Genomic DNA, 19,714 nt, shown 5'->3' with positions numbered 1-19,714 from the left:
TCTGGATCCCACACAAAAATGTAGAACAGGTGTTACCTGCAGTTCCTTATGAAAATTAGCATGATCATTCAGAGGAACTGTAACCATATTAAGTTTTGGGACTCTCTATGTTGAGTCCTGGATTTATATATATATATATAGATATACATATAGATATAGGTATATATAGATATAGATTATATATATATATATATATATATATATATATATATATATGTTTATAGATATAGATATGTACACACACACACACACAAACACACACACACATTTTGATGGGAAGTATCTAAAGTAATATGGCGGATTTGTTGTGTGTTCCCAGCAGTAGTGACAGTGTGTAGAGTACTGTAAGGCAAGTACAAGGTATATGCCCTTTTCCCCACCATAGTGCGATCCTGGAGTTAGTATATATAGTTAGTGGGTGTGGGGGGCACAGCCCCCCACCCCTCACCTAGTTTGGTTTTATATTGTCTGGTTTCTGTTAAGAGGGGTAAGTAAGTAGTTTTTAAATTCTGGAAAGAGGTAGTCATTGGTGTTGTAAGTGTGCATGTCTTTGATTTAAAAGTTAGTCTTTTGAAATTTAGCATTGTAAGCTTTTGGTGAAATGAGATTCAGTCAAATGAGTGTTCAGTATTTTGAAAATTAGGTGATTTAGGCTCAGTCAAATGATCCCCGTTGGGGATCCTTTTTTCTTCCACTAACAGATGTCAGAAAAAGTTAATAATTGTCTCGCCTGTGGAAAGCAAATACCACACCGAGACATCCACTCTTACTGCGTCACTTGTCTAGGCCCAGAAAACAACATGCCCCATTGTCGCTTTTGTGCTTTAATGCCAGAACTGTCCATCGTCGGGCCCTTATTGTAGCCAGATATTTTCGTTTCCAGTCCTCGAGTTCCAATATGGCTTTGGTAAGCTATCCAACAGCAGATCTTCCGAAAAAACGTAAAGATAAAGACAGAGAGACCGCACAGGTCCAAACCTTCCAGCGACACTTCCGTTAAGCTAGTCATCAGTCCACTGTTACTCAGTGAGGCACTTTCGCAGCCCCTGATGCCCATTTCATTTGATTCACAGGCCGCTACCAAGACCCTTTCGGAGTCCGGTATGCCACAAAACTCTTTTTCGTCTAAGGATCCTGCAGTCGTCTCTACCTTGGATGAGTCCCGAGCCACTGAGCAGGCACCAGCTTCCGAGGAAGTCCTTCTCACCACCGAATCTTGACACAAACCGACGTCGTCTTTCGCGACTACCATTCTTTCAAAAACAACTGAGTTCCTTAGGCCCAAGGTTCGAACCACACCCAAGAAACTGACTACCCACTCTCAGGTGCTTGCTACCTTGCCTCAGTCTCAAATGCTTAAAATGGCACAAGACCTTATCATGCTGATCAGGGGAAGCCAAGCTACCCACTTAAAAAAGGAAAAGAGATCTGTCCCCAGTAGTTTTATCTGAACAAGAGTTAGATGAATCTGGTGCATCTGACTATGAAGCTATGCAACCCCTCTCCACTTATGAGGATTCTGATGCAGAGGAATGCATTCCTTCAGCCTCTCCCCCAGAGGATTTTTCCTTTGGGGAAACCCTGCATACTTTAAGGGAGCATTTCCAATGGGAGAGTCAGGACTACCCTTGGTCTAAAAAGAGACTCAGGGAATTCCTAGATCTTCCACAACACAGACCCTTGGCCACCCCCCCAGTTCTGGATGTGGTGGGTGATGTTTTCCTTGAATCCAGCTTGACTCCTGATGTCCTACTTCCTGCTCTCAGAAAACCAGACAGGTACTACAGAGTCCCTGACTCACACAAATATCTTTTTAAAAATCCAACAGCTGACCCTGAGGTCATTTCTCAAGGGCCAGAAGGGATTAAAGCAACCTCTGCTAAGAATCCCACCCCCTCAGACAGGGATTCCCAAGCACTGGACAGATGGGGTAAAAAATATACACCTCAGCTACTCTTGCTATCAGGGCACTAAATTGTCAGTTCCATATGCTTAAGTATCAACAACATACCTTGGAACTCCTTAAACAAAAAATGTTTTCCTTTCCTGCTTGGGCAGAATCTAAAGATTTACAAGACTTAATACATTCTGCAAGTCAAGTAACTAAACACACTTTGCACTGTGGTTTTGACGCCCTAGGAGCTTGTTGCAGGGCGTCATTAGAAGACATGCATGACTTAAGGAACAATTCCTGCCAGACTGGAAAATGGACAAATGCTCCCGAAGATACCTCCACTTCCAGCTAGGAGCCAGTCATTACCAGTTTCAACCACTGCCCTTTGGTCTCACCACAGGCCCGAGGGTGTTCACCAAATGCATGACAGTGGTAGCAGCTCACTGGATTCTGTGTGTTTCCATATTTAGGCTACTGGCTCCTCACCGCCCACAGCAGGCATCTGCTGCTTTCCACCTTGGACTCTGTTCTAAGACTTGCAGAGTTCTTAGGCATCTCGATCAACAGGAAAATGTTAAAGCTGTCCCCCACATAGGACATAGAATTCATCAGAGCAAGACTAAACACATGATCCTGCATGGCTGCTCTTCCTGTTCACAGATTGGAGAAGTTGAGGTTACAATTACAAGTGATACTCTCTCAAGACAAAGTTCCATCCTGCCAGGTCTTACAGCTCCTTGCGTCAGTGGCAATGTCAATCACCTTAGTTCCTCTGGTGAGATATCACGAGGCTACTTCAATGGCTTCTGGCATCACAGTGGTCATTGCTAAAGCATCCAAAGTCCCACCCAATCCGAATAACCAACCGGTGCAATCAGGACTTATATTGGTGGACGAAGCCAGAAGACAAATTATGATGCTGCCCCTTTTCTCCCTCTCAGCCCAAGGCCATAGTGACCATGGATGCATCCTTGATAGGGTGGGCGGAGGATTTTCAGGGAAAGATAGTCCAAGGCACTTGGTCCCCTACAGAAGCCAGTTTGCATGTCAACATCCTAGAACTGAAGGCAGTGCTCTTAGTGTTGCAAACATTCCAATCTGCCTTCCCTTCAGTTCATTTCAGTCGGACAACTTGTCAGTAGTCTGATACATCAAGAAACAGGGGGGAACCAGATCCTACTATCTTTGTTGGGAAGCCTAAGAATTTGGCAATGGGTGATCGCCTCCAACCGCTTTCTGATAGCAATGCACATTCCGGGAAACTCCAGCGTGATTCCGGACAAACTGAGCAGATGCATTCTCCTGCCTCATGAGTGGTCTCTCAATCTCGATGTTGCAGCGAAGATATTTCATCTATGGGGTCAGCCTTGCTGTGATCTGTTTGCCTCTCCCACAAACCACAAATGCAGCAGCTACTTTACACTGGTTCCCCCCTTGGGAAGGAGTCTCCGAGAGATCCTCTTCTCCATGATTGGCCCCCTGGACTTCTTTATGCCTTTCCATCAGTCCCCCTAATACCCCAATTTCTAAAGAAAGCCCAGTGGTTCAGAAGCAAAATGATTCTCATTGCACCTTATTGGCCCTGTCAAGTTTGGTTTCCCTTTCTCTAGCCTCACTTAGTTTACCATCTGTGGATTCTGGATACAACCTCGGACCTGTTGTCTCATCCACAATGGTCCATTCCAACCTACAAAATCTCAAGCTTGACAGCTTGGTTTCTCCACTTCCAGTAATTGCCAGGCAAAATAACTTATCTTCCCCAGTACAAAAGAAACTTCTGGCTTCTCATAAACCATCCACCAGAAAATTTTATCTTGGCAGATGGAAGAGATTTGCTCATTGGTCTGATGAAAAGGGTATTGATCCTTTTTCAGCTTCGATTGACAAGGTCTTGGAATATTCATCCACCTTATTCCAGTTGGGAGCCTCCATTTCTACTGTTAGAGTTAATTTAGCTGCCATTTCAAATTTCCATAATGGTTTCGATTTCCTTTCCTTGATGTCCCACTGTCTCCGCAAAACCTTTCCTAAGGGCGCTTTACATTTGAAACCACCTTTCAAAGAACCCATTGCACCTTGTAATTTAATGTTGGTCTTACAAAGTTTGGTCCATCAGCCTTTCGAGCCAGCAGCCACCTGTGATATCAAATGTAAATCTTGGAAAACTTTTCCTGGTAGCTATCATATCAACCATCTCAGAATTGCAGGCTGTGTGTAAAATACCCATATATCATTTTTCACAAAGAGAGAGTATCACTGTGAACTAATCCCTCCTTTTTGCCCAAAGTAGTGTCAGATTTCCATATTAATCAGTCCATTGATCTACCAGTTTTCTTTCCAAATTTCTCAAAACAGAGGAGAATATTGTTTACATTTGTTGGACGTAGACAGACAATTATGTTTTTACTTGTTAGAACAAAATCTTTTAGAAAATTGGACCAGTTATTCCTCTCCTTTTCGGGTCCTAGACTGGGCAAACCAGTTTTGAAAGTTACTCTGTCAAAATGGTTGAAAAAATTGTATCACTTTTATTTATCAAGAAAAGCTGGACTTGTCAACAAAAGTTAGGGCGCATTCTACCAGCTCTGTTTCCACTTCAGTGGCCTTTCATTCCAGAGCTTCTATGGATGACCTATGTGCAGCCGCAACTTGGGCTACTCCTTTATTATTCATTCCAAATTGGATATGGTCTCCAGTGGAAGAGCATCTTTTGGCTCTATGGTACTCAGGAAGATCTTTCCTTAGGGCCTCCCAAGGTCTGAAGTAGCTAGGGGACTCGATCCCAACAGTCAAAAGTAATGAAGATTGACAACATCAGGTAAAGAAGTTATGTTCTTACCATAACATTCCATCTCTGTTGTCGATCTTCATTCATTCTTGACATCTCACCCACCTTCCCCCTTCTAAAACTCCTGGAGGTTCGGAACTAGTCCTGGGACCTAGTAAGTTTGTTGCTCAGACACAGCTTCCATCATTTTCTACTCTATGTGCAAAACTCGATCTGAGGGGAAGAGAAGAGAGGCAGTATATTTAGCATTGGCTTGAGAGTTTCTGTCACGAGCTTGATGTAATGGCCAAGTTAGTTCCGAGGGTCAGAACCGAGACCCAGCAGTCAAGAATGAATGAAGATAGACAACACAGACGGAATGTTATGGTAAGAACATAACTTCTTTTTTCAACTTTCCACTCATCTGAAATTATTCTTGATAACCTAATCATTTGTCCCTTAAGTTCTTTTTACTGAAAACCAGGGTGACAACTAGACCAATGCAAGTTACTGAAAATGTTTTTTTTGTAAATGACTAAAATGCCCTTAAATTAGTGTCCTTAAAAAGTGCATCCTTTCCATAGTAGCTTCATATGACAAATTCAAAAAATCAGTGGATTGATTGTTTGTTGAAGAAACTCTTCAACAATGTCATATCTCCTGCCCATAACATGAAAATGTCATTCTGATACCTCAAGTAAAGTTTAATGTTGGGACGTTAATTCATCACTGAATACATTAGCGTTTTCCTACTCTGTTAGTACTAAGTTAGCATAAAGTAGAGCCACTGGTGCTCCCATTGCCACTCCAGATTTCTGCTTAAAATATTCACCTTCAAAAAACATGAAATTGTTCTTTAGAGTTGTGTCCATTGACATTCCCACAATAGTTAGATCATTAGACTCCAACCATGGACATTTTGAAGCAGCTTCTATAAATCATTTCATGTCTATGGAGTGGGGAATCACTGTGTACAAACTCCTAATGTCAGCTGTCAGTAAATAAAAGTCTTCCTCATAGTCGCATAAACTAAGTTTATGTAAGAAGTGCCAGGAATTTTTCAATAAATGTGTAATATGTCCAAAGCACCCTTTAACTTTCTGTCACGGTAAATGGCTAATGCTTCTGAAGTGGCGCCCCTTGATGCCACAGTTGATCTAAAGGGTGAGTCCTGTAAGTTGGTGTGAATTTTGGGAATATCAGAAATAGCTGAAACTTTAGCAGAAGGTACATTCAAAAAGTGAAAAGTCTCAGAATTAATCATTCTTTGAAACAATAAATCTTCTAACAGACATCTAATCTAGCCATATAATATGTGAATTTCATTCTGAGAGACTCTGTCATAGGTACAGCAATCATTCAGTAAGTTAAATATCTTAGCAGAATAGGCCATGACATTCATGATAGCTAGTTCTCTGCCTTTGTCAGGCTTCATAAAACGCAAAGAACGATCATGAGTCAATTTTTGTAATTCTCTCTCTTCCTCGTTACACAAATTTGTATGTGTATTGTGTGCACAGTTATTACAAAGCTGTCTAAAATCATGCTTTGTACTCTTTAAACAGCTATTTAAATTTACCAGATGTAACACTGTTGTTTTCCCCTAAAAGCAAAAATAATTTGAGTCTTCTCACAAATAGTCTGAAGTTTATAAGTAGAGATGCAACATTCGAGTGACAAGTAGGAACAAAGGTAAATCCCTATTGAAACAACTTCAGGTGCACATCTTCTACATCTTTTGAGAAGAGTATAGTGTGTGATGAGTCCCTCGGGTCGAGCAGTTTTGTGTTTTTGAGCATGTGGCAGTTCTTACACTGCCTTAAGAAACAGGGTGCTGTTAGGCTGTCAGTCGAATGGATATTAATAAGGATTTCTCCCTGTGTTTACCAAGGCAGCCATGTACTGAGAGTTAGTGAAGGAAGTGAAGAGCTGCTGTGGGGAGTATTAACAGGGAGAAGTTAGTTGCAGTAGTGATGCTTCATGCTCCTGTCTGCATAGTTAAGCACATCAGACATGCACAGGTATGAGGAAGCCCTCACATAAAAGTGCAGGCTGTGTACACAGAGAAGTGGGTGACCAATTTGCAGGATTTAGAAAAAGTATAGAATGGGAAAAAGGGTTTGTTGGTGGATGGATACTTCCATTAATAGCATGTAAGAGACAGAAATTATTTATGTGCATTATCTGCTAGTTTCGCACAGAAAGCAGTAAACAAGAAAACAAAAGAACCAGTGGAAAACATGAAATCTGAAACCAGAGTACTCGCAGCTAACTAGAACATGCAGCAGTTAGTTCAACACTCATTTAGGGTGGTGCTGCGGTAGCGTTGTCGCCTCATAGTAAGATGCTGTCCGGTTCGATTCTCAGCTAGAGCGTCTTCTGCGTGGAGACATGCGTGAATGGGCGTACCTTTGTTGAAGGTTGTGCGTTAGAGCTGGCAGCTCGGTACGTAAAAATCTGCTGCCAATCATTAGCGGACCGGAGTTCCGCTGTGGCGACCTCTAACCGGGAAAAGCTGAAAGACACAGCAACAACCACTCTGTCCCCGACGGCCCCTACACCTGGCCAAACAGGTAACTGAGGAAAATGTAGAAGGCAGTACAGAAATCCAGGAAAACAGTTTAAAATGGCAACAACTGATGAGTGTACTACAAACACAAAATGTACTTATTTGAGCTTTTTTCTAAAAATCTGTCACAGTGGGTGTAAATTTCTTCAGACCTAGCAAGAAGATAAAGGGCTGAGCTGCACTACCTCAGTAAACAGTAAACAATAAAACAAAAGAACCAATGGAAACAAATGAAACCTGAAACCAGAGTGCTCACAGCAGCCTAGGATGTTCAGCAATTAGTCCCATTTCTCACTTTAACTACCACACTGTCCAAGATGGCACATACACCTGGCCAAACAAATTAACTGAGACAAATGCAACAGATGTAGTATTTCCAACTGTTTGGTTTGCATTTTATATTTGTATGGAAGGGTTAAATTGAACATCATACTTTGGTTTAATTTGATTTGTAACAGTTGATGGTGTGTGTAATAGTTTGCCGAGAACAGTGACCAGATTGTGCATATGTACATGTAACAGCTATATCATTCCATGAACAAGATTGTATAAGCATGTACATTATTGTGCAGTAAAGTAGTGAAGACTTCACTATGGATATTCTAACTAATGTTGGAAAATAACAGTTAAATGTGTTTGTCTGCTGTTGGACTTTTCCGAGCACTTTCTTAATCTTTTGTTTTACCTGAGCAGATTCAGTTTGACCCTTTTTAAACATATTTTTGCAGTCATTTTTAGCTTCATATTTATAAAAGTTCTTAAATAGCTATGATATCTGGTTGTAATAATTAGGAATGGGTATTCCAAAAATGAGTATCACTGGAATTGATTAATTTAAAAAAAATGTTTGTGGAGCTAGATGGGAAATTATGAATGAAGATTCCATGTATGAGATTGTTATTAGTCAGTGATTAAAACAAAAACATATGTGCATCATCCATTTCTTTCTAGGCTAATTTTGTATTATTATTTCTAAAGGCACTTCTTGGTCATACTGACACCATCACGTGTCTAACTGCATCATTGGCTTATCATATTATTGTCAGTGGCTCCAGGGATCGAACCTGCATTATCTGGGATCTCAACAAGCTGTCATTTGTCACACAGCTCCGGGGACATAGAGCTCCAGTGTCTGCACTTTGTATAAGTGAGCTAACAGTAAGTGTTAAACGTCTTGATTTACAGTGTACTGTTTGTATAAGTTAAACGATATTGTTCCAGTAATTCAGTGGTTCTGTCTCATCGCTGCTGCCAGAAATGTCATATCTGAACTACTGCCATCGTCACAGAAAGCAAGGAAGCAAACTGTACATCTTGCTGCTTTGTGAAGTATAATTCATGACTTATCTTTTTATGTACTGTGCACATAACAAATGATGCATTGCAACGACTTTGTAAACACACAGATGCTGAGTTTTCATTCAGTTTTTTTATTGCTCAAACAGGAAGAAACACTGTTGAATATAAAAAAAAAACATATAGCTATCGGTAAAAGTTTTTACCATGTAGTAGATTGTAGTTAAGTATAAATAAAGGAAAAACATGCCTTAGGATTTATAGTTGGAGCCACATCATTTTAATGTTTCACATGCCTTCTCCTTGATACTTATGTATTACTAAAAGAATACATGAAGGGCAATTTCCTGCTGTTTATTTAGCATGTTATCATTTTCACTTATACCTCCTTAACCTGGAACTGATGAGAGAGATAAATTAAGAAGGGTAACACTAGTGGGATGGTCTGAGTTCTTTGAAAATAAGTGGTGGGCTGCACAAATTAAGACCTTCTGTCAGACGTACTGTGATGTACAAGGGTCTGTGTCAAAGTATCAGATGCCCAAGTTGTAGAAACCCATATGGTCAACAGTTCAGTCTGTCGAACCATACTTACTAAGATCGCAGTTCTATAGGGATCATGGAATTTGTCCTTTTCTCCACTACAGTGTGATCTTGGAGTTGGTATATATTATTAGCAGGGGGTATGGGGGGGGGCACAGAGGGGGGCTTGTCCCCTTGCAAAAGCATTGTTTGTGTTGTTTGCAGGTGGTGTTTAGGTTTATGTTATTTGTCAGTGAACTGAACTGTCAGTCGTATGGGTTTGGTTAATTTGCCTGTGTAACGCTCTGACATAGATATATGTACATTACCTCAAAAAGAGAATTATGGGAATAGTAACAGAAGGATACAACAGCCTCCTCTGGTTCCTTTGTTAGTGGGTGCCTTCTGTTCCGTACCATCAAACTACTGTGGCATAGTTGTTGGAGATAGCCAAGTACATTTTACACTTTTTTCTTTTCATTAGATGCTGGTGAAGGCAAGATATCTTGTGCTTAAAGAGATCAAACAGCCTGCAGGCATTGAGAAAGTAGCATTTGAGAAAATTGGTTAGATAAATACCAGATGTCACCATGCTTTTTTGTAATTTTGTTTTACTTGTGATACATCAAGCTTACAAGAACATTATTAGCCCTCCAGTACAGGGAAGAGTTGTCAGCTTACTGTAAGTGTTAAAAGGCTGTATTCCCCAAAGTGCATATTTTTCTCTTAAGTACGTATCTGTCTGAAGCAGTACAAATAAGTGTTATTCTTTGTGAAAATTGAGTAAAACATATCTTTTTTCATATAGGGCGACATTGTGTCATGTGCTGGCACCTACATTCATGTATGGAGCATTAATGGCAACCCAGTTGTAAGTGTCAATACCTTTACTGGTAGAAGTCAACAAATTCTGTGCTGCTGTTTATCAGAGATGAATGAATGGGATACTCAAAACGTCATAGTTACAGGACATTCTGATGGAGTGGTTAGAGTAAGTATATGCCCACTCATACTGTTTAGTTATCTTTCATGCTTTTTTCATCCCACTACATTCATGTCTTCATGATCTTCACTTGTGTTCAGAGCATTGTTTATTGTTATATTGAAATAAAAACTGTTTTGACAGTATCTCTTCTAATTGCAGTTCTGGTACTGCAGGGCAAGATTGCCCTTTTATAAAAAAAAAAAACAAGGAAGAAAATGTGACAGTAATAAATCCAGCTACATCTTAGCAATTTTCATTTGTTTAAGAGTTTCTAGTTACAGTGTAAGCAATTTCTGAGGATGAAAACATATTTATAGGTAAATATGTGAGCATGTCACTTAGATTTTTAGATCACCAATTTCTGAAAGTCTGACTTCTTAACATAAAACTCTGATCTGTCTTTGCATAGCATAACCAAGAACACAGACTATACTTTACAGATTTTAAACATGCTTTCATCAAATGGTGCAATTTTATATTTGCATTTTAAGGTAGGTCTCACTTTTGTGCAATTATGTAATTCTGTCACATAAAAGGTTTAAATTGCATACATATAAACAGAGAACAGTAGAGAATGTATTTATTTATACATTTGTTGACTGGATGAGCATATTAGTCCACAGACCTTTCTCAGGTGTGGCTCATGCTTAGAAGGCAACTTTACAGTACCAGATTGACAGTCTTTTTCAGATTAGTATTAGATAACATCTGTAAAATTAATGTAAAGTTTGCAGAACGTATGCAAAACCTACAGTTAAATACAGTGACATTAAATAAATAGATACAATAATCAAATATATTGGCATGACTGGTATGTATACAGAAGGAGGGATAGAAAAAAGGAGTTGAAAGGTACTGTCAAGTAGTGAGGAAGAATAGTTCTAATTTAGGTGCAACAAAACAGATTAATGATTGAAGAGAAAAAAAGAAAATTAACTTAGAGCATTTAGACAGCTAAAATGCCAAGGACCCATGCTAATGATAGGGCAGTGTTCGTAATCTTAGCGTGGACTCCACGGGTTGTGATAGTGAGGAAAATAGTGCTTTCAAACAGTTGCAGGACTTACTAGATAAAGCAGGAGAACATGAGTTGCTAATGGGTGACCTGAATGCTTATATTGGGACAGACATAGCAGCTGAATGCATATATTGGGACAGACATAGCAGCTATTGAGGACTGCCTGGGTCCACATGGGTGGGGCAACAGGAATAAAGAACTGGAGGACATTCTAGAATTCTGTCCAGGAAATGGCTTGATGATGAACACATGGTTCAACAACAAAGACTCACAAGATCACATGCAAGAGTAGGCAACCTGCACCTTGGATAGCCTTCCTCCTAGTAAGGAAAGGGCAGTGGGGTAGAATCAGCGATTGTAAAGTCATCCCCAGTGAAACAGTCAGCCCACAGCATAAACCACATTCTGCTGGAATCAGTTGCAAGCAGTGGTCAGAGAAGGCTCCGAGGTCAACAGATACCAGGCTGAAAATCTGGAAGTTGATTGGAGAGAAAGCATAACAGTTCAAGGAGTCACTCATGGTTCTAGCACCTCAAGAAGAACAAGAAGAAAATGGAGCTGAAGAAAAATGGTAATATCACAAAACAGCATGTGGGAAGACTACCAAACAGATATGCAGATGAGCCAGGTATAGAAGTAAGATACGTAAGAAAAGCTGATGGTGGAACGCAGAGGTCGAGGAAGCCATCAAAAGAAAGAAGGCATGCAGGAAAAAGTGTGAGATAGGAAAGACTGACCAGGCTAAGAAGGAATACTGGTTGGCTAACTAAAAGGGGCTATGAGCAAGGGACGAGGCATTAGAGGCACTTTACCAGCTTCTGGAAAGTAACACAATAGATGGCACAAAGAAACTCTTATCAGGCTGCAAGGCAAAGAAAGAAAGATAAAAAAGATAGCCAGACACCATTCACAAGATACATAAGTAAGAAATTAGCACTTAGTTTGGGTGAAAGATAAATTTCATTTTTTGTATTGAAAAGATGGTGTGTCTTAGGAATGTTTATGAAGAGAGTTTGTAAAGCTAGTCGGAGGGAGAAGCTTGAATTTAACTTCATTAAGTGAATAATACAAATAGATAGTAGGGTGGAAGTTTGTGTTAAGGAATTAAATGTCTGTCACTACTTGAGTGGATGTGGTTGAGTTTATCTGGTGACCCTAAAAACTGGTTCAGTTAATAACTTGAATGAAATGGTTGAAGATTAAAAAAAGTTATTACTCTAATTTTCCTGTTCTGTGATAAGGAGTTTATTTATTTATCAGTCAAGTAATTCCAGCAGGACACTTTATTTAGCAGACATCACTAGCTCTTCCTTTACTATCTTCAAATTTTGCATTCCTTTTAAGTCAGCATGCAGCCTATCCAGTTCAATTTATCTTCATTCTACTGTCAATAATTAAGGTACTTGACAGACACCAATTCCTTCATAGTATGACATCAGGCAATTTTTTTTTCTTTTTCTGTGTATGTTTGACTTAACAAGGAAAATGAATGCAAGCTTAAACACACACACACACACACACACACACTAATTCTTCATTCTTCTTGCTGCTGGAATTTATTCCACAGTTTTTGTGCTAAAAGCAGGAGAGATCACAATTTTTAGCACTAAGAATTTTCTCCCAGAAAGTGTTGCACGTTTTTGAATACTTTATAAAAGATTTATTTTCTGTTGTTCTTTCAGTTTTGGAGAATGGAGTTTCTACAGGTGCCAGAAACGCCAGCACCAGAACCAGCAGATCTCCCCGATACACAAGATGACTGCAGCGAGGCGCAAATAGGTAAGATAGAGGCAAAAGGTATGATTTACTTAAAAAAATACAGCTGTATGAAAAATGCAACAGTACAGGTTTGTCCTTCATATTTATTTTGGTTCTGATATTGGTACTAAAATGAACATTTTTGTTAATTGTATTATGGAAGACTGCAGACTTGCATATAACCAATTCATCCCTAACTCTTAGACTATGCCCATATGACAAACACTAGTATCAGTATTTTAATTTTTTTTTTTTTTTTTACAGTACCTGTAACTGCATGCTGTACTGTCCACTCATTTTACTCTTGGTCTGCACTTGCAAACTGTGTCTCTGAGCAAGTCACTTGACAGAACATGCTCCGAGGTCACCCCTCAAAAGAGGTGGATTCCTCCTGTTCCTATTACCTTGTTAGCAAATGAATAAAATAAATATTGTACACACTGTGGTATGCATGAACCTTTAACATCAAAACACCAAGCCTGCTTCTGATCCATGATATTTTTATTTTCATTTTTACTCCATATTTGGATTATTTTTGTGTTTTAAGCAAACAGTAGTGAAAGCTGCATGTTTCTATGGCTGTGTATGTTCACCTACAGAGGATGCAAGGTGTAGGTACAGCTGAGTACCCAAGTATGAAGGCTTGCATGTGGGGCCAGTAGACCACAGCCTAGAATGTAAATCTGCAGTTAGGAAATTGAAGTGATTCAATGTTGTTTTTTTCCATCCATCTCTACCTGTGGGTTGTTGGATCTGATCCTGGCACATCAGAATCTTCAGCTCTGAAGCTTCACCTCTTCTCCCATAATGCTCTGCCCTGGTAAATCTCTTCCGATCTCATTTGTCGCTCATCAGAGTCAGACATGTTCACCGAAGATGCTGCTGTCGGATAAGAAAAATTTATTCTTTGATTTTTCATAACCTTTTTAGTGTTACCTCCTCTCCAAACTTCTTATGGTTCAAACATTTTCAGTCTTTCTTAGTTAATAGCCTTAATTAAGGTTAATAATCTTTACAAACAACTGGTTATGCTCCTGTAATGCCCCTGGTTAAAGACAAGTATACAAGCAACAACTATTTACATAGCCATAGACCAAAGTTGCCTACCAAGTTTCTAATTGTGATGAAAGCATAACTGCAAAATATCGTGTGTGTAAATTGTAAACAAATGCATGCACAAAATTTATGTCTGCTATGTACCATAATGTACTAGAAGTGTGTCATCTCTGTATTGTAAATAGTTATTAGTCTGTAGTAGTATGATAGTGTATTGTATGTAAGTAGAGCTTTTTTCCCCAGGCCTTCGCTGAAAACGGACATGTGTCCAGCCGGACTTTCCCATTCAACAAATGTAAAATAAAATAAAAATGAATAAATAAATAGCTTTAGCCTTTAGAGTTAGCAAACAGTCTTTCTCCTCGTACACTCATGAGCCCCTTCCCCTGACATTTTCTCCTTTATTATTAACAATTTTTGCTAGTGTTAGATAGTTAGTGTTACTATAGATTGTGTGTCTATATATCTATATGTACTCGTGTAGATATTTGATAGTAACAAATTTGATATAACTAGTAGTTTATTGTGTGTGCACATGCATGTGTGTAGTACTTTGCTGTTCTTGTGCATTGCCCTTATGTGTTATTCTTGGGGCTTCCAGAAGTGCTTGGGGCCATAAGTTACCCCCAAGTACTCGTGACCACTGAGTATATTGTTTGTGTAGCTCACCTGGATGCAGATTGCCATGTTCATCCTTTGTAGCTAGAACAGTGGTTGTCCACAGAGTCAAGCTAGTGTTGAAAGAACTGCTTCCAGCTTCTTTTCTGATAGTCCCACCTTCTTCTTCTCTTTCCAAGAAACTGGGGAGAAGAAGGACAAGGGCAGTGATAAAAATGGAAAAGAGGAGGAAAACGAAAAGGAAATGAATAAGGAAAGAGTTAGTCAAAAAATGGCCTATTAAGTCTGCCTCTACAATGGATGAACCAGAGCCATAGACCCTAGGTCCCTCATCCTCCTTGGTTCAAACTAAGGATCTGGTGCCACTACTTCATCAGTACTGATCACAACATGTATCAACCATTGTCGATCCAGTGTCGGAGTTAGTTCGATCTCCATTTTGTGATGCACCTAGTTCATTCTTATCTTCGGTCCTTCCTTTATTTATTTATTTAAGAAATCAGCAGAAGACACTAATATTTAGAGCCCAGGTATAGTTTACCTTTGGAGGAGCGAAAGTGGGTGGTGGATTGTTATACAGGGTAACTAGGGATCAGTTGGTTGTATACGAGAGAGGAAGAAGTTCGACCAACCAAGCTGGGTCAAATTTATAGGCAATCCTGGATCCTCAATGGCTTGTACTGCTAGATATACAAGGTCTACCAGGAGTGTCAAGGGATCTGATTTGGACAAGTTTATGCACACCTTTAGAAGGCTCAGATAGACCTTGGTATTATTCCCTTCCCCACGGGTAGAGAGAGGTGTCCTTCCCACCACTTCCCTAGTGTTTTTTTCCCTCCCGTCCATCCTTTGACATAGGCAACCTTGGATCCATGGCCCATCTGTGTTGTTTCTCAGTTGGTATGACAGCTTGGTTGCCTTTCTCAGCTATGCCACCTTGATGTATTTGACTCTGGCACAATCAGAGCCATCTGTGCCTCAGAGCTGTAAGGTCGACTCTGAGGTTATTGGAGCCATCCTTGCCTCTGTATGCATCAGTACTGGAGAGTTCAGCTCCAGTTTCAGTGTTGGACCCTGGTGGATCAGAGGCAGGAATGGGGATTTCTTCTAGGTCTGCAGACTGAGGGGGTTCTGTGCTCAGTCATCTGACTTTGACATTTAAAGTCATGGAGAGGATTTTCTCGGTCAGAAACTAGATCATCACATGTGATGCTGGATCAGTCCAGATCCTGTCATCCTTTTGAAGCCTGGGTGTCTCATGAAGTAGTCCAAGGGCAGCCCAAATCCAAAGGCTTTGAGTAGCTCTAGGGCCGAAGCTCCCAAACTGATTTTTTGCCCCCCAAAGAGGAACATAAGAAGAGCATGTCTAAAAGGAAGAACCTGGATTCCCCGCTGGAATTTTTTACAGAAGATTCTGACCTGTATGAGGGAGAAGGGTCCCCTACATCTCCTGAGATGATGCCTCTTTTGGTGATCTTCTGGAATTAATGAGACAACATGGGGGTTTGAACAAGTTTAAAAGTTTTTTATAGTTTTGATTCATTCGGAGAAATAAAGTTTTATATTTGAATAATGGTTTCCCTTTCTGGAGTTGGCAGCCATGTAGTTTTGGTGGACTGACTTGTGTTTTTTGTGGATTACAGTTTCTTCACCAAGATTCTACCTTTGTTTTGATTATCTGCTGAAGTCCCTTCCCTGGAGGAGTCTGTCTGTCTTGGGGTCATTGGTGTGAGCCCATCCATATCTTTGGTGGTACCATCTCCAGACACACATGTCAACCTCCTGTACTGAAGGGCATGGAGAAAACCTAATGTGTTGGGGCCCATGCCATGCAAGTCAAATAAAGTATTGGTTCCACCAAAGGATAGGCCATTCTGGAGCAAGGGTCCTGTTGTTACCATTGCAGTTGCTGTAACTACAAAAAAGGAAATGTCAGTGGAGAGTCCCTTAGTTCATCCCTGAACAGAGAGTCAGAGGTTTTGGACCATTTCATAAAGTATGTATGCTTTAGCTACATTTGCAATGTGTGTGCTTAACTACATGGCACTTTGACTAGAATTCAGAGAGACTTAATATCTGAAGTGTCTAAGTTGATGGCATCACAACTTTCGATAAAGACCTTGGAGTCTCAGTTGGCCATTGTGCAATCTATTTTGAATGCCTCCATGCATTGCATATGAAATGTATGTCGCTGTCTTTTCCTGAATATTTTATAATCTTCTTCATGGGAGAGTGACGTATGACCTTTTATACATAGGTACCAAGTGCTGGATTGCACATGCATTTTACTAACTAGTCTAGTATCTGCATTATACCTGCTTTCCACAAGGGATAAATGTATGATTTTTTTTATTTTCCTGGGGTATGCAGTCAGTGTCTAGAATATATCTGTACTGAGCTGTCATAGCAGTGAAGGTAAAAATTCTATGTTTTTCACCTTCATATGGATGTTTTTTGTTAGTGAAATAATGATTCCCCCAAATTAAGATTTATATGCAGGGAAATACATTATATGAAGAAAAGTGGTGCATGTCTTTTTGTCTGGAATCATCAGCTAATTGCATTCTGTAGCTGAGGTTCAAGACATCTAATTCTGAAAGATTTGCTAGAACATTTCAAGTAAGTTCAAATATTTATTTCTGTATTGCTAGGTACCAGTAGCATTCCTATATATCTCTTTGAGACCTTCTTGCAGTTTGGTTCATGAAAACAATTTTTTTTCCTCAAAATTTTTTTTTTATTTTTCAAATACATTTGATTGAATTCCATAGTATTTATACATAACATCTTAAATAACTATGTACACTATTTACATTAGCCTGACACTATATCTTAATGTATACAGTGACTTTATAAGCATGTCCAATCCGTTATCAGAGTGTCTGATCAATTATTGTATAGTGTCAATCAATGATAAGACTTTTCCCCAAGGGTTGTTGATAAATGGCTTTGGATAAATTCTTAGTTCTTTAATTTTAATTTCCAGTAATACTGTGGTCTTCAGTAGGCTGTAAAAGTCTTCCAAAGTTGGTATTGTAATAAACGAAAAGCAAAACGGCTATACAGGTAAAACCCAGTATATAAAAAGAGAAGTATATTAGAGAAAGCACTATACCGGGTACCACACAATAACGTCTTTATTTAAACAAAGTAAAAAGGAGAGGTGAGCGCTTTCGCAACCTTCGTTGCTTCATCAGACAAGGAATTAACTGTTCAACTGCTTGTTTTATATCACTCTCAGTCAAAAAAATTTTTTCCAATTAGTGACATCATACAACTTTTGAAAATTTAAAGGCATATATGACAAGAATATTGTAAAATACGCATATGAATATAAAATATATATACAAAAATTTAAAGTATGTTCATATTTATGCCTAATTTAAAACAGTTAAATAATCATTTAAAAATGCATATATATAAAAAAAATATAAATAAAAATGCATAGTATATTCATATTTATGCATATCCAATTTAAAACAATTAAATAATCTCATAAAAATGCATATATATAATATATATATAAAAAATGCATATATATAATATATATAAAAAAAGAATGCATAATACAAAATATATAATAAAAGAAATATATGTATATATATATATATATATATATATATATATATATATATATTTTTTTTGCAAAAAATTAATTGTGTTGAAGGCGTCTAGCTTTAAGAAATGGAACCAGTGATGTACAACCATTTAAGCCTGGATATCTATCAGCATTGAGCTTGATAATCCATCTTTGTTCTCGGCTCTCTGTGAAATTTTCTATATCTCCTCCCTCACATTTCTATGTATATGTTGTAAAACAAAGAACTTGAAAGAGTGTGAAGAGTCAGTGTTTAAAACATGTTGAGCAAGCGCACTAGTAGTTTTGTTATTTCTGATGTCTCTTATGTGTTCCAATATTCTATCCTTTAAGTTTCTATTTGTTTTTCCTATATAGAAGGCATGACATATTTGGCAGAAACAAAAATAAATAACATCTGTGGTTTTACAGTCTGCATATGAATGAGAGTATAGTGTAAAATTTCTAACAGGATGAATATATGGTGTAGTACTATGAATATGTGTACAAGCAGTACAAGACCTACAAGGAAAAGTACCTTTGCGTCTGGAGTTATAGGTAGTTTTTTTGACGTCTTTATTGCACAATTGTTGTTTTAATGTTAGATTATTTCTGAAACTGAAACTAGGTGCATTACCAATAAAAGAATGTAAACAAGGAATCTCATATAAAATGTGCCAATGTTGTTTAATAATATTTGTATACTGATTAGCATTACTAGCATACTGAAAAACCGCTCTAATGCTATTATTTTGTGTATTATTTCTCAAATTACTGCTATCTGACGTAATAGAATTAGAAGATTGAAAATACGCTTTACATTTAGAGTCCCTGAGTGTCCAAGCATCAGAAATAGTTCTATCTATTTCATCCATATGATATCCTCTTCTTAAAAAATCAGTTTTCAATTTATTCAAAGCTAGTACTGCATCATTATCATTGTTGTGTAATCTTAGTGTTCTGTATACCTGCCCCTTGAGCACATTTCTTGGAATGTGTCTAGGATGCATACTGGTTTTGTGAAGGTATGTATTTTTCTTCGTGGGTTTGTGAAAAATTTTGCTGGTAAAACCTGTCAACTCTGATTTGATTATATGTACATCTAAGAAATCAATCTCAGATGTAGAAAATTTGTATGTGAATCTCAGAAAATCAGTAGTTGTATGCAAATAGTTAATAAATAATATAAGCTCAGATATATTGCCTTTCCATAATAAAAACATCATCCACAAAACGTGTATACCATAAAAGCTGACTAATAAATGGATTCTTATCAGAAAAGACATGTGTTTGTTCCCAGAATGTAAGAGATAGATTGGCATAACTATTTGCACATGGTGTGCCCATGGCAACGCCGATCTGTTGCAGAAAGAATTGTTCTTCAAAATATACAACATTATTTTCCAGAATAATCTCTAACAAACTGCATATAAGTTGTACTTTTCATTGGTGAAGCAATTATTTCTTGTAAGAAAATTTCTAATCATATTAATGCCCCATGTATTCGGGATACTTGTAAACAATGACTCTATATCCATAGTAACAAGAGCAAAGTCATTAATATCTGATAAACTTTCAATTCTAGTATGTAATTTCTCTAGAAACATTTTGGTGTCTCTTAAAATATTTTCACATTTGTCTAAGAGCACATGCA

General features: G+C 38.4%; 1 protein-coding gene across 1 annotated transcript in view; it reads left to right on the top strand.

The window, feature by feature from the left end:
* The window catches only part of WDFY3 (WD repeat and FYVE domain containing 3), a 5,086,165-nt gene that overhangs the window by 4,909,483 nt on the left and 156,968 nt on the right, over nucleotides 1-19,714 (top strand). The window contains exons 59-61 of the mRNA XM_044059488.1: nucleotides 8,209-8,388; nucleotides 9,857-10,039; nucleotides 12,734-12,830. Coding sequence (XP_043915423.1) covers nucleotides 8,209-8,388; nucleotides 9,857-10,039; nucleotides 12,734-12,830 — 460 coding nt within the window. The remainder of the gene's footprint in view (nucleotides 1-8,208; nucleotides 8,389-9,856; nucleotides 10,040-12,733; nucleotides 12,831-19,714) is intronic.

The sequence above is a fragment of the Protopterus annectens genome, chromosome 17.part0, assembly GCF_019279795.1.
Source record: "Protopterus annectens isolate FY-2018-M chromosome 17.part0, PAN1.0, whole genome shotgun sequence".
Lineage (NCBI taxonomy): Eukaryota > Metazoa > Chordata > Ceratodontiformes > Protopteridae > Protopterus > Protopterus annectens.
The sequence above is the reverse complement of the archived record's forward strand: the minus strand, read 5'-3'. Positions and strand labels throughout refer to the sequence as shown.